This window comes from Protopterus annectens, chromosome 9.part0 (genome assembly GCF_019279795.1).
Source record: "Protopterus annectens isolate FY-2018-M chromosome 9.part0, PAN1.0, whole genome shotgun sequence".
Classification (NCBI taxonomy): Eukaryota; Metazoa; Chordata; order Ceratodontiformes; family Protopteridae; genus Protopterus; species Protopterus annectens.
This window is the reverse complement of record NC_056743.1, coordinates 18,045,910-18,068,025: the sequence shown is the minus strand read 5'-3', so window position 1 is coordinate 18,068,025 and position 22,116 is coordinate 18,045,910. Positions and strand designations below refer to the sequence as shown.

The following is a 22,116-nucleotide window of genomic DNA, read 5'->3' as shown; positions in this document are numbered from 1 at the left end:
TGACAAAGTTTAGATCCCTGGAGCATGAGTCTCTGAGGGATTTCTTTAAGTGGAGCATGTCCAACAGCTCTGGGTTTGACATAGCCTTGTATGTCAAGCAGAGATTGCCTCTGAGTATACGATATACAATATGCCACAGAGTATAGGTGGAGTTTTTTTAAATGGTCAGCATAAGGCATCTGCTTTAGGCCTGTGATTCTTTTAGTGAGGTATTTCTGCGGCCCTTCCAGTTGTTGCGGATGTCTTGAGAGGTACATAACAAACAGGACGTTGTATTCCATAATGGGTCTAATGAGGGATGAGTACAGTGGGGCAACGACCTCCTTTTGTCTGGATGAGGTGTGCCACATAGGATTTCCTGACTGTTGTGGCGATGTGGTTATCGAAGGTGAGACCACGGTCCACTTGTGTCCCTAAGTCTCTTATCACACTGTCAGTGTTTAGCGTACTGCCATCTGTGTGATAATTCACAGGTGCATGTTTTTTTTTCCAAAGGGGATAACTTTACAATTCTTGGCATTGAGCTTGAGCCCATGGCTCTGGCACCAAGCATCTGTTTCTGTAAGGCTCTTTTGTAAAATGTCCACATCATTTGGTGATTCAATAATGGCTCCCAGTTTGCAGTCATCTGCGAACTTTGTTAGCCAGAGTCCCTTAGTGTTGGCCTGTACTTCAGAGAAGTAGATGCCAAACAAGTGCTGTCCCAGGACTGAACTCTGAGGTACTCCACTTGTCTGGAGCTGGGTTTGGAGTCAGCTACTTTTACAGTGTGGGCTCTGTCATTTAGCCAGTTGGCAACCCATCAAGTGACATAGGGATTAATGCCCAGCTTAGTAAGTTTATCTATGATTCCAAAGTGTGGGGGATGGTGTCGAAGGCCTTGGCGAGGTCCAGATAGGCTGTGTGAACCACCTTACCCTTGTCCATGGCTCCGGAGACTGATTCGAAGAAGTCATTCAGGTTCATGAGACAAGATCGGCCCTTCACAAACCCAAACTGGGTGAGATCCAGTGTTTGAAGGTTGCCAATGTCTTTGTAAGTTCCATGATCATACGTTCCCGGGATCCAAGGTGGATACTCCTTTGTGGAGTGGGATAACTGTAACTGTGTGGCACTCAGTGGGCACGAAACCTGAGGTGAGGCTATGATTAAAAATTACACTTAGGTGAGGTGCCAGTTAATTTTGTAGTTCATGTAGTACACAGCCTGGGATGTCGTCTGGTCCTATGGATGCTGTATTCTTAGCTTTGGCGAGTGCGTTTTTTTTTTTTTACCTTTGTGGCTGTTACCAGATTTTGGCAATCTTTGTGCCCTTTAGGAGGTGGGGGGTGAAGTTTGCACTGAATCGATCTGCTAGGATATTGGCAATATCCTTGGGATCAGTATATTTAATGCCATTCTGTTGTAGCTCAGAGCAGGTCTGAGGATTGCCATTTAGATTCTTGGCATAGCTGTAGAATGCCTTGTGGCAGTATTTGGAATTTTTGGCAATTTTATTTTTCGTAACTAGCTTTGGAGAATTTTATGAGTGATCTTAGCTTCTTACTGAGGCTGGTAAGGAAGTTTTTTGCATCCTGGGATTTTTCTCTTTTCTGCAACAGTTTTTTCCTTTTGTTGTAAAGTTTGTTTATGGCAAGGGACCACCAGATTGGCTTCCTTTTTTTTGGAGGAGAGCGTCTTGGTTTTATTGGAGATGGCACGTTTCCTGCACGAGTGGATCTGCCCATTCATTGACTTAGTGTAGGATTTAGTAGTTGAACTTTCAGTTGCCATCTGCATGGGTGTCATGAGGTTTGTCACGTCTGACTTGAGTAGCATGAAGTTGGCCTTGGAGAAGTTTTTTTTTTACAGAGGTTACCTTACTGGGGGGTGGGGGTGGGATGTGGATGTCAAGGGTGATTACCTTATGGTTAGACCTGACCAACGAGGGAGTTGACCATAGGTGTGGAGCATCAATTTCCCATGTTGGTAATGACCAGGTCTAAGATATTGGATCCCCTGGTGGGACTAAGGATTAGTTGATCCAGGGCACTGGAATTTATGAATTCCAAGAATCATTGGGCAAAGGTGTTGGTACATGAGTAGTTTTCCGAGTTAATGGCAGGGTAGTTGAAATCACCCAGTATTAGGGTGTTTGGTTGTATCTTAATATTTTCCGGTACGTTTATAAAGGTGAAGTGAAACTCTTGGGACATGGTGGGGGGATCTGTAGCAAGCTACAGTTTGGTTTGCAGTCTTACTTAGTGTTAGTTGCACCTGGAGAATTTCAGATGTATTGTGTTGGGCAACTAGCCTGGTGGTGTGAATGCCCTTGGTGAATATGGACACTCCTCCACCTTTAGTGTTTCGGTCCTGGTTTGGTAGCTGAAAATTGTAGTAAGAGTTGTAGCCTGGTATTGCAGTGGTGCTCTCTGGAGCCTTGAGCCAGGTCTCAGTTACTGCACAGATATCGATGTTCTCCATTTTTAGGAGTGCCTCGAGAGAGTGCATTTTGAGGTTTAGACTTCTAGCATTGAGTAGCATTACCTTCAGATTTTGCATGCTTGTACCTGTTACGGTGGTGGTTTTGTCCTTTGAACTTTGCTTAAAAAGGCACTATAGGGGTGGCAAGAGCCTTAGCCAGTAACCTGAATCCCAGGGGGGCGACAGGTGCAGACTATCTCTGGCAAAGCATCATGGTCTGTCTATCATGTCGTCCTAGGCAGACAGATACAGGATCCCCTTAGAATGTTACCAGAAGCTTAGCCAATTGTTGAAGTCAATCATTTTGTCCTTGTACTGTGGTATCATTCTGGGTGAAGGCAGGATGCTGCTCAGAGCTAGGGTCATACCTGCTTAGGCCACATGATCCGAGAGCTCTTCTATGTCTCTCTTCATGTAGTACAGGGAGGTGCGTCTCAAGTCATTCACTCTAGCATGGACAATGACAGAGTCATATTTGTACTTGTTGTGGAGTGACTTGAGTGCATGTGTTATGTGGTGGATCCTGGTACCCGACAGGCAGCTGACTGTAATGTTCTCCTTCAGCTTGGTGACTGCATCTTCAGTGTGCCTGACTGTAAAAAGTGTTGGGTACATTGTCTTGCTGTAGGGGCTGCTGTTGGGTGGCACACTGGTGTTGTGAGCTATGTGACACTTTGGTTGTTGTTGGTGTTTGTTTGAGTTTCAGCTTCGGAGGTCAATTGTTGCTTGGGCAGGTTAATGTTAAGGGCCTCCACATATGTGGGTTTAGTGTTGCTATGTGTTGATGGTGTGGGTTTAGAAGGGCTATGTGTTGCTTGAGGTGTAGTGCGGGTGTTGGCCTTCTCGTCTCTGTCTAGCGCAATCTTGGGTGGAGAGAGCTTTTCTTCCAATTTGGCTATAAGTGCATCTCTTACAGATTATAGTATTGGGTGGTACGAGGAGAGGGGTTGTCTGTGAACATGAAGCAATTGCTGCATTGCCCCAGTATGCCCAGATTCACCAGGTGGATAGGAGAAATCACCGGAAGCTGACCCTTGGACATGCCTGGTCTGGTGCCTTTTTTTTTTTTTGTAAAGTATAAGAGCCGGTTTTCTCTTACCTTAGCAAGGTACTTTGCAATTATAGGCTGTTTAGTGCCTACTATTAATTTCTCCTTATTAACAAGGAGGGTTGAGTGCTTGTATCAGTTTAAGGCTTCCTAGTGCTTTCCAGCAGGTTTTAAAGCAAGTGCTAGTCATAGGGATGCTTAAAGGTAAGATGAAAAAAATGGTTTATCCTAAACACTGCAGTGTGCACTAGAGGAGTTAGATGTGAAAGTAAGGTAACTTACCTGTCTAAAAGTTAAGTTTTAATGGAGAGTCACTATTTTTAAAACAGCAAGATAGATTGAAATCTGCTTAGGACATGGTAATTTTTGAGGTCATTGACTCCTAGTTTTGAAATGCCTATTCAGTCGATTTGCCATTCATTAGCCATTTGATATATTAAGTAATTGGAAAAGGCATTGTTTTCTTTTAAAGAAATTTACTGTGCTGCATCCTCGTAGTTTAAAAGAAGTTAACCTTTTGGCAGACACTCTAAAAGGAAAGTACATTTGCACCTGTCTATTGCTTTTATGGCCAGAAGTAGTATTAAAGGAAGCAGTCCACAGTTACCTAAATGTCAGCAAGAGAGTCAGTTGGCTTTTCTGAGTGACTCCATGCTGGTTCCCCCTACAGTAATGCTACTGTTTTTTTCTATGGGTGCTTTAACTTACCAAAAAGAACATTTGTGATCTCTGTCTGTCTTGTACTGTGCACCAAAAGACAGAGGATTGTGTAGGAGTAGCTCAATTATATAACCAAGTAGTCCTGTAATGGCCTTTGTTTAAAATTGTTACAAGTTGCCTAAGAGAAATCTGACCAATGATAACTACCTGGCAACCAGTGTTTACTATCGTTTCCTGTAGTAGTCACTCTGTGATACCACCTTGATCCTCTTCATAGTTTCAGTGGAGAAGGAAACTGTACTAGCACTCATTTGTTGCAGGGCCAAAATCTAATTTGTGTGGTTCAGTCCGTTACAGAATATACACATTATGCACATTGTATGTACATGTGCTGCTACTTTGAAGACTCAGCATTTCATCCTTGACATCTTTGTGATGTGTGAGGAAAATAGAGAACCTGCTGAAAACCCACTTGGCCACAGAGCACCCGGTAAAAGCCTACATGGCCACAGGAGGAGGTGTAGAGTTCACACAAGGAAGCATCACACCTAAGTACCATGTTAGTTAACCATGCATGGAGTGCTAGAAGTCAAACCACCACACCATTCTACTGCCAAGCAGTGATCCTCTGTAACTGCCGTTATGATGGGTTATATGTTGTCTACCTTTTTGTTTCCACTTATAATCTCAGACTTCCATTAATTTCTTTTACATTTGTTAACCGGGTTAGTCCAGCTGAGCATTAGCTTGTTTTCAGTGGAGACCCAAGGAGAAAAGCTCCACAATCAGTATTAACATTTTACATGAAGTCAGCAAGAAAATTGCATTGGCAGCTAAAATAATTAGAGAAATAACATTTTACAGTAAAATTTTACAGAAAACCGTTGGATAAAAATGTTTAGAAATATATGCAAGGTATATAACAGGCTTTCTCACTGACAGCTCACTAAAGGGTCAGGTGATGGCTTCCTGAAGTAAGCATTATCAATCAATAAAAACTGAGAGAAAATTCTAGCCAGGCTAGAATTTCCATTGAGTGACCCCCTCAAACCTCTTGTATTAGAGGCACATGGGATATGTGCAAATGACCCTATGAACACCAGGTGTTTCAGCAGTATGGCAATTCTTTCTGAATCAGGCTCCACATTCTGGCACTGGGCATTCCTTTGTTTTCCATCTAGTAGTTTCTTCATATTTCAGCTGTTGCAGTGCCTTTTACTTGCGTACTCTGATCCTAAATGTAAAGGTGTTCTAGCCTCCTACTGGGCTTCTGCTTTAAGCACACATCACATCTCTGGCGTAGAGGCGTCTTAACTTTATAATATCCTTACTTTTCAAGGCCTGTATAATCTTTTCTCTCATCTTTTGGAGACTCTCTACACCATCTTTGCTGAACCACCCAAAGCTCATCTAGTTAAGGGTTGTTAGTGCTTTTGTGATATAACTGGGGTCTTCTATTCAACATTATTTTCCAGGTAATTCTGTGAGCAGCGTCAGAAGGTGACTGATCTCGTGTTATAGAAAGTGTTATTTTTTTGTAATCTATGGCCTTGGTAATTAGTATTGTACACTTCCTGTCATATTGATCATGACGTATTCACTATCACAATTGTGGGACTTAACTGTTTTATTATGAAATGCATATGTTTTGATGTTTGGTTTAAAGGTAAAAATAACAAGTTTGTTGCTGCATAGTAAATATGTTATATCTTTTTTTCCTTTTTGAAGCACCTTGACACTGAAAAAGAGGGCTGTTTGAGTTGCTTGGACCTCATTCTGAAATGGCTTTCCTTGCGTTTTTTTGATACAAACACCAGTGTACTTGTAAAAGTATTGGAATATCTTAAAGTGCTGTTCTCTGTGATGAAACAAGATGATGTTCACTTGACGGAAAATGAAGCATCTTCCTTCATTCCTTATCTCATCCTCAAGGTAAGCTTTAATCAGGCAGTGCACAGTTACTGCTATGTTGAAGTTATTCTGCATTGGTATTTTCATGTTAGCAACTTTAAAAAGTTTGGAGTCAAGATGCTTATATGGCTTTTTCTGTATTTTATTCTGTAACACAGGGAATATGTGATCAAATCACTTACAGTAAGATGGAAATGTACTGTCATTCCAAAGCAAACCCTTTTTGATGTTTATATGAAAAAAGCCTGAAAGACACGGAATAGCATGAAATAATTCTTCAGCAAATAACTAAATTAAACAGTAATGGTTTATAAATAAGAAAACCTGGTTTGCCTAGTCGAACCCAGGCCTTGAGGGCGGCCTAGGAGAGCTCACCATTAGTTGCTTGGTGAATGGAGTGACCGATAAATCCAGAAAGGCTCAGCTCAACAAAAAAAGCTGCCTTGAGTTGCTGTCTAAGCTCCATACTCGCAAGCTGAAGGACAGAGTTCAGCTGTAGTGCCAGGCAGGGGACTAGACACACATTGCCTACAGTGAATAACGCGTTCAGACTTAGGGTAATTAGCAAGTCTAATGCTAACAGAATCTTGGACTGAATGGCAGTGATATGTTCATATCCTTAGACCAGAGGCCATTGGTTCTGGAAACTACAGTCAAACAACTTTAAGTGCTTCCTAAATGTTAAAATTTCATGTTGCAACTTCAGTTTAGTGAGGAGATCCTTGAGTAAAAACGTTGTTTGTATTCTTAAACAGATGCTAAGCAGTGTTTGTGCATCAGTAGAGAGCTTGCAGTGTTACATGCTTATTCTCTTAAAGCAAGAAATAAGCATTTTATAAGCAAATTACTAAAAACAATCTACTATGAAGTGAATACATTGTTTACAAATGAAGGGCAAATTGTTACTAGCCCTTGTCAAAAAGGAGTGTCTCGAGTTCTTGTCAATTGTCTTTTCTATAACCAGTGCACTAAAATTGTAGCACAACTCCTTTTGATGGCCTGGCTTCCCCTGATTCACATGTTCCATCTAGTACATCAGATGACAGATGGTACTGAGGCTGTTGGAAAAACTTTCTCTTCAAGAGGTTTGTCCCTCTACGATGACGCTGTACTTCATTTGGATGAGCACCATTTTGTGCCGCTTCAACCAGCTAGCTTGCACATGATAATGACCCTGTCTTGGGTCTGTCATTCCATATTAAGGGTGAATGCATCAGCTGATGTTCTTCGTTCCCCCATGCTGCGTCTTACTATTATTGGGTATAGTCCCAGTCAGTCGAGCCCAGAGAGTAAAGAGAGGGACGGTCGCCAGGGCGCATTAGACCGACGCCAGTACGCCAGGGTACTTACGCGCATGCATGACCGACGCCATATCCAGTTTTTTTTTGCCGGTCCGGTGGCTGCAGAAGCAGTTTTGCGTGTGCAGGTCGGGCGTCTCTTCCAAATCTTTACCCGAGTTTTGACAGAGTTGCTAGTGGCTTGGCACTGTTTTCTTGCATTCTTTTTTTTTTTTTACCGCCTTAGTATTTTGTGAAAAAACAGAAAAAGTGAATAACTGTATTTCTTATGTGAAACAGATATTACCATACCTTGTTTGTACCCGGTGGGTGTAATTTTGTTTAGGGGGTTTGCCTTTGCGCTGTGGCTTTGCCCTCTTGTGCTAGGGTAAAAGGAACTTGGGACGGTGAGGAGGTTATGTTTTGGGAAGCTTACTGTTTGGGAAGCGGCGCAGATAAAAACCACCGGATGAGCCCACAGCTGTAAAAAAGAACAGCCCACAGCTGCAACAAACGGCTGGAGATCGCCGGTTCCCGGACCGCGGTTTCTTTCAGAGCCAGTGGGCTTAGAGGTTTTCCCAGGAGTTTTTAAGGAGTTCCCTGTTACAGGATGTGTCTTCTCAGGAGGTTAGCCAGGCTCTGTAGGCCTCAGGGAGGTAGGCCAGGCTGGGGGTTCTTCCTCTCCCTGTTCTCTCTCTCTTCTTCCCAAGGTTGCTTTGGTGCTGCCAGTAGGTTTTTGAGAGCTTCAGTTGGGCCTCAGCATTAGTTGGGGCTTTCAGTCTAGCTTCTCGGCTCTAATGGTTCTAAGACTACTTTAAAATGCCAAGATTAGGCAGAAGATTTGATAGAGGTTCCTGATAAGAGGCCTCGAGAGGACTAGAGTTTTGAAGTCAGAACAGAGATTGATTGTTTTGAACAGTGTGTAGCTGAAAAGGGGTCTTCTGAGTATCCTCACTGTGATTCCTCCACCCTACATCTGATTCCACCGGATCTCACTCCTACAGAGACTCCTTCTTCCATGAGGACTTTTCTGAGAGAGGAAGAGTCTGATTACTCTGAGTCCAGGCTTAAATGGGAACATTTTGATTTTAGGAATTCATTAGTCTTCCCCATTTTTCCTGTTTTCCATGCCGTTAGCTTGTGTTTGCTCCTTTGAATGTGAATTCCCGACTTTGCCTCTTGCCCCCTGAACCCTGACTTGACTCCTTGCCCCCCCTGTCCTCCTGATAGGCATTATAAGTTGCCCGAGGACTCATAAGCATTTAAGTTGGGAGGGGCAGGGCCTTCTCAAGGCAAGGCAGAAAGGAAAAAGGCTGTAAAAAAAAAAAGAGGCTACTGATATGGATAGGGGGGGGCTTTGGAAAGAAACTCTTCTTCCTCAGCTTAAGTGGATGATTGCATTGAATTGTCAGTTTCCACATGTTGTACTACAATTGAAATCACAAACAAAATGAAACTCCATGGCTTTTTTCTTATGCTGGTAAAGAGTTGCTGGCAATTTTGGTTCAAAGAGTTGCTGGGGTGGCAAGATTGCTCTGAAATTTGGTCGGCACACCCCTCAGGCCTGCTTCTTTGCAGCCTTGTTCTCCTCCTGCTCAGGCCTCCTCCAGTTGGTGGATCTTATGAGCATTGTTCTTGAGCATGCATGCCCTTTACTGAGCATGTTAAGACACATTGGAATGTGGTGTTTGCAGTGGATGCTGCTTACATCAGCAAAGAAGCAGTCTATAAAAAGGAACTGCAATTTTTTGCAGGTGCAGCCAATCAAAAGTCTTTGCAAACCAGCCACCGAGTGGTGGACATAAATTGGCCATTTAGTGGAGTCCAGTGAGTGACTATGTAGGGGCAGGGCTCAGTAGTCTTTTAGGCCCAGGGTTGGGTTAGGCCTAGAACAGGGGTCTCTGGGCTCAGTAGGGCTGTGAACAGGCTCCTAGAATCTAATGAACAGTCTCTTCAATGTCCTCTTTTCAGGCCCGAGAGTAGATCCCCCGCCTTTCAGCTCCTTTGGAAGAAAGACTGTCTCTTTTCAAAAACATTGAAGTGTGTCTATCATCAACCAATTTTGGTTTTTTATTTCCATACAACACCCCCTTTTTTAAGGCATGCCAGACCCCTGGCAATTCAGCCAGTTTCCTCCTCCACAAAGAAACAAGATTATTTCCACAAGTTCTCCATACAGAAAGAGGGGGGTAAACGAGTTTCTGGGATTTATAAGGGGCTCTAGATTTTATTCCCGCTTCGTTCCTAGTACCAAGAGAAGGGAACACGTGGAGTCCCTTTTACTTTTCTCCTCCACCAAAGTCTCTTTCTTGGATTTATCTCTCCAAGTTTCTTTCGCTATCAAGCTAACAATTACTGTAACTCTAGGATCAGCTTTACACTGCTCTAGATCTCTCGATCACTAAGTTCATTTGCCTATCAGGCTAAGTTGCAGGTAGTATCTTATCAGGTATCTGCATTGGATTTGGTCATTCTGCTTCTCCCATTGCCCTTTGGCTTATCTATCATGTTTGCCAGCTACTCAAGCTATTCTCAGTCAGGATCTGGCTTACTTGGGTCTCAAGGAATTCATGAATGCTTTCTTAAGGCTCTGCCAAGTGCATCTGAAAGAAAAGGAAAGAAAAGTTCATGCCTCAGAAATTCTGGTGAACTTTCTAGCAGTGGGCTGGTGTGCCCTCTCAGTCTATGTGCTTCTAGCTGTGACCTAGAATACAAGTGTGAGACTGGCCTGTTTTACCCCGGACAGCATACAGTGTCTACTTCTTTACTCCAGCCTTCAGAAGAGTCTTAACTCGACACTGCAATCAGTCTTATTCTCAGGCATATCATTCATGCAATCTTAGTCCTTATGACTTCAAGATCAGGTGCTTCAGCATTGGGGATTCTGGCATCTTTGTAGCAAATGCGGGTCATTACACATGTACAGGATGATGACATGGTCATTCAACTGCCATTCAGGATCAACCAGAATTTTTGACATGGTCTCGCCTTAAATAAAATAATTCAAACAGGGTTCTTGTGGTGGGCTCAGAGGTGTCACATAAATGTGGGACACTCTGGAGATTGCTGTCAGGAGTTTCATCTAAATGGAAATTGTTCGGACATTAGTTGGGGTGCTCATCTAAATTGCAGTAACATATCTACATGGGGCCATGAAGGCTACTGCATTTGTATATCAACATGAAGGGAGATGTTAGCAGTCAGTTTTTCATCCCAGGCTGCAGGACAGTTTTCAGACAAGGTGCAGGTGTCATGTGGAACACACACAAACGAGTCATAGCAACACAAATCATTATGGTACAGAACAGCAATGATTTTATGGGACTCTTCGCTAAGCTTGTGCAAGCCAGGAGCACAGACTTGTTTCTGTGAAGTCTTAAGCAGACACCTCATGGAGGCCCCACGAGGGCCTTACAGTCCCCAAAGTGTTCAAAAATTGACAGTGTCATGGGTGGAAACTGGAAAAAGTGGTAACTCACTCCAGACAGTGTTCTACCTCCTGCCAGAGTATTGCACCAGAAGGGGTTTCATCACAACCACCACTCACCAGCTGCCACGCTGGAAGTTGAAAACCAGGGTTTCTATGCTCTTCATGCTCACCTCTTCCTTTGTCTTTACCTTTAAATTCTTCAAAGACACAATTCTCCTCTACCTCTTCTTCCAGGTCATTGGCTCTCTCAACAGGATGATTGGCCCACTTGCAGATTGGATAGAGTCTGGTAAGGTCTCCCCAACACTGGTACCCCTAACTAAGGAGTCTGCCCAGGAAGCCTGGGATGGCTCTCAATCTCGATTCCTCATCCTTCATCTCACAATGTCCCAGCATTGCATTCATCTAAACAACAGCCTCCATCTCTCATTTAAAACAATAAAATGTTGAGTGTCCTCACAGAAGATTGTCCCTCTCAAGGGAAGTAAGAAGAAAAATGGAAGAAAAAAGAAGAAGTAGCCCTAGTACAAGAATTTTAAAATGGAAAGAGCCTAATTTTTTTTTAGTTTCTGAAAATTTGCGGGTTTGCTTGAGTTTCTTTGTCCTTCTCTTCTCAATACCTTCATGCAGCTATTCTTCTAAGGTTTGTCCTTCTTCCTCATTATCATTTTGCATTGATTGTTCTGCACCATTTAGAGGGCAAAAGAATATCATATCCAGTTTCTTCTCCTACCTGCTTTATTCAAGCAAGAATTGGGAAAAACTTACTCTACAATCCCTTTGAGCCTAAGGGTTACGTTGAATTGGAAAACTTGTCATGGAAGACTGTTTTCTCTGTTGGCTATTACTTCATTAAGAAGGGTGTCTGAGTTGGCAGGCCCTTGGCCATTGGCTCATTTTGAGTTTTCTCTGGTTATGGCAGGTATCATGGTTTTATAATCCTTCCTTTTTTCCCTAATGGGTTTCTAGGCCATTTAAATTTTATGCATAAGGTTGCTTTTGTACTTTCTACTAAACCAAGATAAAGGGACTAGAGATTTTGCACACTTTAGATGTAACCTCAGATGTAAGATTTTTAATTTTTTAGATGATTTTTGGTAGTCATGGCAGTATTTTAGCACTTTAGCTTTTGAGTTGCAGGGGCAAGAAGCGTGTTTCAACAAACTATTTCTTTTTGGGATTGGCTTTTGCATTGCATTTTTTTTCTATCTCTCAAGGCTTTGGCATTCCTAGCCATTTTTAGCTTCTCATTTATCTATTCTGCCACGTGCAACTACATTCAAGCAGGGAAGGGGCCACTAAGGACTAATTTTGCTGGCAGGCAACTGAGTTATGTGCATTACAGCTCAGCACATTCAGCATCATCTCTAAGCTACTCTAAGCATTATTTTGGTCTACAGCTACTGTAAGTTTTTATGTTGTGTTGTTGCTTTCTGGTTTGTTTGCTCCTGTTGTCTCTCCTCTGCTCTGCTTTTCTTCCCTGCCTTAAGGACTGGAGCAATGGGGAGGGGGGCAAACATGGGAGTTTAAGCAATACTATAATAGAATGTAGAGGATCCGTATGTATTGTGGCGAAAGCAATTCTGCCTCCCTCCTTCCCTCTGGTAGGTAGGGGTGGTTGCAGGAGGTGTGTCAAGCTATGCTTGTATATACCAGGTTGTTCTTGGTATTGTGTTATATGTTTTATTTTTTGGTGGTAGGTCTTTGGGGTCTTTCTATTTTTTTTTTCTGTCTATATGGGATATCTGGTACCGAGGATAGCATCCTGGACATCTCGACGTCAGTACTTGGCGCCCCACGACCGACGGGATGAGTACCTGGTGACTACGATTGGATGACTATACCCAATAGTGGACTCTGACTGATGGCCCCTAATGGAGCATTTATATTAGATATAAAAACTGTACTTTTTGTCCACCGTGATCTAGTGGAAGTGAGAGGGTTGTGACCTAGCACTATCTTGTCAGGCAGTTCCTTTAAGGTGTGGTAGATCTGTGCCCCTCCATAAGACCAGGAAATGACTAACAGACAAAATGGCCACTGTTTGAGCTCACTAACATAGTGGTGGAGGAATTTTCCTTTTCTGGAAATTTGTTCTTTGCTCCCAGCAGCCATGCTCACATGAGCTCTACACTTCATAACATTATGGGTTACCACTCCCGACTTATCAGTGGGAGTGGTAAGCACTAGGTAGCCTATCTATCACAAAAGGAGTGGTTTCTGGCCCAGAAATTGTAGTTTATTGGCCGTTTGGGCAGTTTTTCCATCCCTTTCACCATTCTGGTTTAAAAGCCCACTTTTGTGCTTGTTTCCCACCTTTCCTGTAAATTGTCTAGTCCATACACAGATTTGCTGTATCCAGGACTATTTGTAAGCTTCTGCCCCCCCCCCCCAAGCCTTTCAGTGTTGGAGAAAAGCCTTCTAGCTTATCCATGGGAGTGGTAAGTACTAGGTAGCCTGTCTACCACAAGAGGAGTGGTTTCTGGCCCAGAAATTATAGTTTATTGGCTGTTTGGGCAGTTTTTCCATCCATAGATTTCATCCCTTTCAACTTTCTGGTTTAAAAGTCTGTGTTTGTGCAGGTTTGCAATTGTTTAAGCTCTGCTCAATGGTGCCGAGCTGAGGTAAACTATTACTGGTGCTAGGAAGTCTGCTCTTTAATTTTTCCTTTAGATCTTGTTAGTTCTTTCTCTTGCACTTCAAATAGCCGAATCGCTTTGCACTTCAACAGGTTTTTGTAGCAATTATTATAGCACACCTAAGTGCCATCAGCACTAGTCGTTCTTCTTGGAAATAGCTCCAGTACTTAGCAGTTAAGAACACCCCTCCTGGCATGATTAAAGGTCAGTTCCCTGTGCTTTCTCCTATTAACCTGATGTACTTGGGTATTCTGAGGCAGTGTAGCAACTGCATCATGTACACAAACAACCCTCTCCTCTTACCCCCCAACACTCAGACTTGTGAGAGATGCACTTACATCACCAAATTGGAAGCTGTGCACTCTCCATCCAAGACCGGACTAGCTGGACAAGAGGAGGTCAACACCTGCACCACACCACATGGAACACACAGCCCTCCAGAACACCCACTAAATTAGCTCTCACATAAAAACACAAACCACACACCCACCTTCGAGGAGGCTGTCAGTAGAAGTTTACCCAAACAGCAGAGATCTCCAAGACAGAAAGTCACTCGACCACCACAACACGGCACAAACCACAGGACACATAACTGACCTCCACAGTATGCCCCTCAACCTAAGCCCCTTTGGCCCAATACACTAATCATAGGTGACTCAATAGTGAGGCACACAGATGTCCCACTCACTAGGTTGAATAAGGAGAAGGTAAAAGTTAGCTGTCAGGTGCCAGATTCCGACACATAACAGGGGCACTCAGGTCACTCCACAAGTACAAGTATGACACTGTCATTGTGCATGTAGGTGTGAATGACCTAAGATGCACCTCCCTGGACTACATGGAGAGACATGGTGGAGATTTATGGTTATGTGGCCCTGGCAGGTATGACACTAGCCCTGAGCACTATCCTACAGTCACGCAGAATTATACCACAGTACAAGCAAAAAATGATGGACTTCAACAATTGGCTAAGTTTCTGGTGTCATTCTAAGGGGATCCAGTATCTGTCTGCTTGGGATGACATGATTGACAGACCTTGATGCTTTGCCAGAGATGGCCTGCATCTGTCACCCCTGGATTTCCGGGCACTGGCTAAGGCTGTTGCCACACCTATAGTGCCTTTTTAGGTGGTTTTCCACAGACCAAATTACCACAGTAACAGCTATAAATAAATGCAATCTGAGGGTGATGCTGCTCAACGCTAGAAGTCTAAATCTCAAGATGCATTTGCTCGAAGCACTCCTCAAAATGGAGAACATCGGCATTTGTGCTGTAACTGAGACCTGGTTTAAAGCGGCAGAAAGCACCCCTGCACTACCAGGCTATAACTCATTCCACACCTTTCGGCCCCGAAACATGAACCGAAGCTCCAAAGGCGGTAGTGTTTCCATATTCATAAAGGATATGCACACCTCCAGACTTAGTAGCCCAGCATAACGCATCTGAGATACTTCAGGTACAACTAACATTGGATAAGACAGCGATCCAGGTCATAACCTGCTGTAGGTCCCCAACCATGTCCTTAGACTTGCTCTACATTCCTAATCACCCTGGAATCTATCAAGGTCCCAACCAACGCACTCGTATAGGAGATTTCAGCTACCATGCCATCATTTGGGAAACTACTCAAGCACCAATACACTGTCCCAGTGCTTCCTGAAATTCATCAATTCCAATGCCCTGGACCAGCTCATTCTGACCACGGGGGGACAGGAAGTAACACCCTTGACCTGGTTATTACTAACATGGGTAAGCATTGCTCTACACAAATAGTCCCTCCCTGGTCAAATCCGACCATAAACTAAACACCATGGAAATCCACATCTCACCCACACCCCCCACAAAGGTAACCATCTTGAAAAACTTCTCCAAAGCTGAGTTTGGACTCCTAAAAACAGAGTTGACTAACTTCACTGCACCCATGCCAATGGAAAATAGCTGCATGACTGCCGAATCATACAGCAATGCACTGTATGAACATGTACATAAATGCATGGAACTGGCTATACCAGACAGATCCAAGATGCTCTCCTTCAAAAAAGGAAGCCAATCTGGTGGTCCCGTGCCATTAATTAACTCTGCAACAGAAGGAAGCAACTGTTGCAGAAAAGGTGAAGTCTCAATACTGGAAAAACTCCTTATTAGGTTCATAGGTGTGCACTAGGCTAATGGCCCTGGAGTCTTTACAAGCCTAGCCCATAGAAGTGCCCTGGCATCAACAAAAAGTTGAGATCCCTCAAAGCCAGCTATGAAGGCAGAATTGCGGCAGTCACTAAAAACAATCAGCTTTCTGTAGTTATATCAAGAACCTCCACTGCAATACCCAGATTTGGTCTGAGTTATTGCACAATGGTACCTCCCTTACTGAGCCAACAGATATTGCCAACAAATACTGGCTGACAGATTCAGTGCTAACTTTACTCCTCTCACCCCCTAAAGGACCAGTGACAATACCAGGAGAATGCCAGGCACCCAGCATTACTGTAGCACAGGTTAAAGCTGCATTGTCCAATGTCAAGAATAGTTTCCATGGGACCTGATAATCTCCCTGGCTTTGTTCTACATGAGCTACAAAGTGAACTGGCACCACATCTGTGTGCCCTGTTCAGTCACAGCCTCACCTCAGGCTGTGTCCCTACCGCATGGCTCACTGCTACAGTCATCCCTCTCCATATAGGGGAGTGACTACAGACTCTGGGAATTATCACCCCATTAGCCTGACAAGTCTGATTGTGTAAACTATGGAGCGCATCATCATGGACCTGATTAACAAAGAATTAGGAAATTTCCAAACTCTGGACCCCACACAGTTTGGTTTTATGAAAGGGAGATCATGCCAGCTCAACCTGGTTGACTTCTTTGAGGCAGTCACCAGGGCTGTGGATGAAGGTAAGGCAAGTGTGTACAGCCTACCTTAGTCTGACCAAAGCCTTTGATACCATTTCTCACTCGGGAATTATTGATAAACTCACCAAACTAGGCGTCAACCTCTATATCACTAGGTGGCTTGCAGTTTGGCTCACAGAATACAAAGTGTGAAAGTAGCTAACTCCAAATCAGACTGCCGAGCAGTCAAGTGGAGGCCCACAGGGTCAGTTCTGGGTCTAGATTCTCAGAAGTCCAGGCCAACACAAAGGGATTCTGGCTGACCAAGTTCACTGACGACTGCAAGCTGGAGTCGTCATTAACTCCCTAAGTGATGCAGACATCCTACAGAAAAGCCTCACTCAGACCAATGACTGGTGTCGAAACCACGGCCTTAAGCTTTTCGCCAAGAAATGCGTCATCCCTTTTGGTAAAAACTAAATTCCCACTAATTACCACATTGATGGGAGCCCACTGAACACTGAAGGTGTTATAAGAGATCTGGGGTTGCAGGTTGACAGCACCTTGTCCTTCGACCACCACATTACCACTGTGGTCAGAAAGTCTGTCTGTGTGGCACATCTCATTACCAAGGGTTTTGCATCCAGCAAGAAAGAGGTCATAGTCTCTCTCTACTCTTCCCTCATTAGACCAATCATAGAGTATAATGCCCCATTTGACATGTACCTCACTAGACACCTGCAGCAGCTGGAGAGGCCACAGAGGTACCTCACGAAGAGGATCCCAGGCATTAAACGCATGTCCTACATGGACATACTCAAAAGACTCCAGCTATTCTCTGTCTCGTATCGCCTACTTAGAGGTGATCTCTGGTTGACTTACAAAGTCATGTATGACCCAGCTCTGTTAGAAATGCTACGTCTAAAGAAATCTCAATCCCTCCACACCACACGCTCCAGAGACCTTAACCTCATTACCACAGTCAACAGAACATGCTGGAGGGACAGAAGTTCTTCATGTTTCACTGTTTCAGTCATTTCATTTGGGTTATCTGCTTGCAGGTAGCACACAGTCGACCTTAACAGTCTTGGGTCCTGCGTCATTTGCTGTCCCTTCTTCCATGACGTCTGGTTGTCAGGGGTATAAAACATGCGGTCAACGCCATTACATCAGTCTTTATTACTGCGCAGTGCCCGAAGCAGAAGCAGTTCGCAAGTGCCAGTCGGCAGACTCCTGAAATTTTTGTTTTTGAGTTTCAGAACCAAAGTCTTCAACTAAAGCTAAGTACCTCATTGGGGGAACTTTTTCTTGCTCCTTACAGATGTCAGTAAAAGTTAATAATTGCATTACTTGTGGAAAGCAAACACCTCGTAAAGATTTTCATTCGTACTGTATTCCTTGCCTAGGCCCTGACCACGACGTACCTTGCCGTCGGGTTTGTGCTTTATTTAATCAGCGCACTATCCGTATTCGGTATATTTTAGCCTCTAAATATTTTGGTTCTCGGTTTAATTATCCAGAAATGTCATCAGTTAGCCATCTGACTACTGGGATTCCGAAAAAACGCAAAGATAAAGACAGATGCAGGCGGCTGAGGTCCAAAACTGCCGACAAGGCTTCTCCTTAGCCAGTCGTCTGTTCGCCGGTACTCATGAGGCACTTTCGCAGCCCCTGATACCCGCGACTTCTGATTCGTAGGCCTCTACTGAGACCCATTCGGAGTCCAGTGTGCCGCGAGATGCTTCGGCTGAGGAACCTGCGGATGTGTCTAACTTGGATGGGTCCGGAGCCACTGTGCAGGCACCGGCTTCTGAGGGTGTTCAGGCCTACGGAGTTGCATATTAAACAGAAGCTGCCTTCTTTACTTAGGCCTAAATCTCGATCCATGCCTAAAAAAACGACGCCCAGGCCACATACTCAGGCTTCTATGCCTAAAAAACAAATGATAAGAATGGCTGAAGATATAAACTCTAATCGGGGGTAGCCAACCCCCCCCCCCCCCCTTCTAAGAGGCTTAAGACTGAAGTTGATCATGAATCTTCTGATCAGGATTCTGTTTTTTTTTCTGATTCTTCTGTTGATCTGGATTTGCCCTCATCTACTTATGAAGATTCTGATGTAGAGGACTCCATTCCCTCTGCTTCCCCTCCTGAGGATTTTTCTTTTGGGGAAACCTTACATACTCTAAGGGAGCATTTCCACTGGGATAGCTAGGATTTTTCTGATTCAAAAAAGAGGCTTAGGGATTTCCTTCTCCTACCTCAGCATAGGCCTTTAGCTATTCCTCTTGTACTAGACATTGATTATGCTTTTTTGGAATCTAGTTTGCCCCCTGATTCCTTGCCTCCTGCTCCCAGAAAACCTGACCGATACTACAGGGTCCCTGAATCTCACAAGTTCCTTTTAAAAATCCTATTGCAGATCCAGAGACTATTTCACAGGGGCTCAAGGGCTTCTACTGCTAAAACTCCCACCCCTTCTGATAGAGACTCCAGGGTGCTGGATAGATGGGGTAAGAAGGTTTACACTTCTGCAACTTTGGCCATTAGGGCTTTAAACTGCCAGTTTCATATGTTAAAGTATCAGCAACATGTTATTGGACTGCTTAAACAGAAAATGATCTTGATTCCTGACTCTGTGGAAAATAAAGAATTACAGGATTTAATGCATTCTGCTGAACAAGTTGGAAAACATACTTTGCAATGTGGTTTTGATTCATTAGAGGCCTCTTGCAGGGCTGCTGTTACTGGGTCTGTGCTCAGACGGCATGCTTTGCTTAAGGAGCAATCTTTGCCTTATGTTAAAGCTCAATTGTTGGATGCTCCTTTAAATCAGGACCGCCTGTTTGGCAACAAAGCTGAGGAAGTTCTTAAAAAGATGGAAGATAAAGCTAAATCTATGCAAACTGTTAAAAGATTTTTTACAAGTTCAGTCTCCTAGATTTAGTAGGCACTGGCCCTATAAGAATTGGTCCTTTCCAGCCCCTTCCAAGTCTTCTCAAGCCAAACCCAGACACAGCAAAAACCCCAGGTTTAAGTCCCAGGGGACACACACAACTGAGCAGTGGGGGGCGTCCACTTCCAAATCTGGGAAATATGACCCCTCCTCCATGGAAAACTGTCTCAATTACTTCCTTTTAAAATTTCCAAGCACTTGTCAACTGACTGTCCCTTTGGGGGGAAAGATTGCTCTTCATACAAAAAATTGGGAACTCATTACCCAGGACAAATGGGTTTTAAATATAGTGTCCCGGGGATACAGATTTCACTTCCACACATTGCCAACACCAAGTGGGTGGCCAGACCTACTCCCAAATCACTGGGCAGAGGCCCAAAGACAAGTACTTTCTCTCTCAAGCATGGGGGCTATACAACTGGTACCAGAAGAGGAAAAGGGACAAGGTTTCTACTCGAGACTTTTCCTGGTACCCAGAAAAGACAATTCATGGCTTCCTATCCTGGACCTGTCTACTCTAAACACCTTTTTGGAGATTCCAAAATTCAAGATGTTGACTCTTCAACAATTACTTCTTATGCTAGGCAAAGATGCCTGGTTGGCAACACTAGATTTAAAAGAAGCATACCTGCACATCCCAATCAGGGAATCTTGCAGAAGATACCTATGCGTCAAAGCATGCTACACGCACGATCAGTTCTCTGCACTACCCTTTGGCTTATCTTCTGCGCCCGGGGTATTCACAAAGTGCCTAGCTCCAGTTATTACATTTTGCAGGCAAAGAAATATTCAAATATACCCATACCTGGACGATTGTCTAATTCGGGCAGAAAACCAGGACATATTTTTGAATCATCTGGCCTTTGTACAAAGGGTTCTAACTTGTCTGGTTTACACCATAAACGAAAAGAAATCACACCTGGTACCCTGCCAACAAATTATATTCCTCGGAGCAAGCTTGAATACAACTTCCCAGATGGCTTACCTCACACCAGAGAAACAAATTCATTTAACAACCTACTTCAAACAAGTGGCCACAAAAACCCTGCTGTCTGCAAGACAAATACTTCAAGCCTTTGGGGTTCATGGCCTCCTGCAGTCTTCTAATTCCATATGCATAACTGCATATGAGGAAACTACAGTGGAATCTAAAAAGCCTATGGTGTCAACATTCTCAAGACCTAGAAACAATGATTCCTATCATACCTTACCTACACCTAGAGTTCCTTTGGTGGGCAGAGGCCTGACACCAAAACAAGGGACTACCTTTCACACCACCCCTTGCCACCCAAACCCTAACAGACGCATCAGACTATGCATGGGGGGCTCACCTGGCAGGTTAGTGCATTCAGGGCAAATGGAACCGAAGTCAGATGCATCTGCATATCAATCAAAAAGAAGTGTTAGATGTACAGAATGCTCTGACAGCCTTCAAGGACCACATTCTCCCAGGACAACTAATGGTAAAGATGGACAATACCACTGTTATGTGGTACATAAGCAGGGGGCTACACATTCTTTACCCCCTCTGCAGACTAGCCATGGCATTGTGGAACACAGCCTTGAGCTACCAAGTGCACCTACAAGCTCAATTCCTGCCAGGAAAATTAAATACACTGGCAGACGGACTAAGCAGAAACCTCATGGACCCACACGAGTGGAAACTGGAACCAAGGATTTTTCAACATGTTGACAAAAAATGGGGGAGCCCAGATATAGACCTGTTTGCCTCTCCCCAGAACTACCAATTGGACATTTTGCACAAGGATTCCCCACAAACAAGCTTGGAAAGTGGATGCTCTGTCCTTCAGCTGGAAAAACCTATCAGTCTATGCCTTTCCCCCTCTGCCTCTGCTCTCCAAAGTACTACTAAAAATCAAACAGGACAAACCAAGGATGATTTTGATTGCTCCAGACTGGCCGTGCCAACACTGGTACCCACTCCGGCGCAGTGTGTCACGATTATCTCCATGGCACCCTCCTCAGACTCCTTCCCTGCTGTCTCAGCAGAAGAACCAGATTCTGCACCCTCAGCTTCTAACACTGAACCTTGCAGTCTGGCTAATTACTTAATCTCTCCTTCACCATCCCGCAGCAAGTCTGTGATGGATATCGTTTTAGAAGCAAGGAGGCCTAGTACTAGAAAATCTTATGCTGAAAAATGGAAAAGATTCTGTGCCTGGAACCAGTCTCAAGGGATGTGCACAGCAGCGTCCAATTTACCTCAGATTTTACAATACTTAACTGAGATGCTTCACATGGGCCTGTCTTTTTCCTCCATTAAAATCCACGCCTCAGCCATTTCAGCTCATTATAACACAAAACCTCCCCTCTTCTCTCATCCACTGCTCAAGCACTTCCTCAGAGGGACCAACATTTTGAGACCACCCAGGAGAGCCCCAACCCCAGCCTGGCACCTTAAGTTTGTCTTGGAGAAACTCACTCTACCTCCTTACGAGCCAGCTGCTACTGCAGACTTAAAATTTCTTTCTTGGAAAACAGCTTTCCTTTTAGCAATCACTTCAGCTAGAAGGGTATCTGAATTACAGGCATTTATGGCAGTGGAGCCTCTCATCATCATTCATGCAGACAGGGTGTCCATCAGAACCAGTCCATCTTTCATTCCCAAGGTGGTATCCAGTTTGGCTCTTAATCAGTCCATTCATTTTACAACCTTCTTTCCCAATCCACAGAATAAAGGGGAATGGATACTGCATTCCTTAGATGTGCACAGACAACTGCAATTCTACTTGGACAGGACTAAATCTCAAAGGAAATCTGAACAACTGCTGGTGGCATTTGCTGCAGGGGCAGAGGGGAAGGCAATTTCAAAGCAAACCATTTCTAAATGGATAATTCATTACATTCATTTCTGCTATAAGCACCATGGAAAACCTACCCCCCAGG

The 22,116-nt window shown here is 44.0% G+C and overlaps 1 protein-coding gene across 1 annotated transcript in view; it reads left to right on the top strand.

The window, feature by feature from the left end:
- Positions 1-22,116, top strand: part of CKAP5 (cytoskeleton associated protein 5) — a 4,315,141-nt gene that overhangs the window by 3,017,760 nt on the left and 1,275,265 nt on the right. The window contains exon 28 of the mRNA XM_044084803.1: positions 5,900-6,103. Coding sequence (XP_043940738.1) covers positions 5,900-6,103 — 204 coding nt within the window. The remainder of the gene's footprint in view (positions 1-5,899; positions 6,104-22,116) is intronic.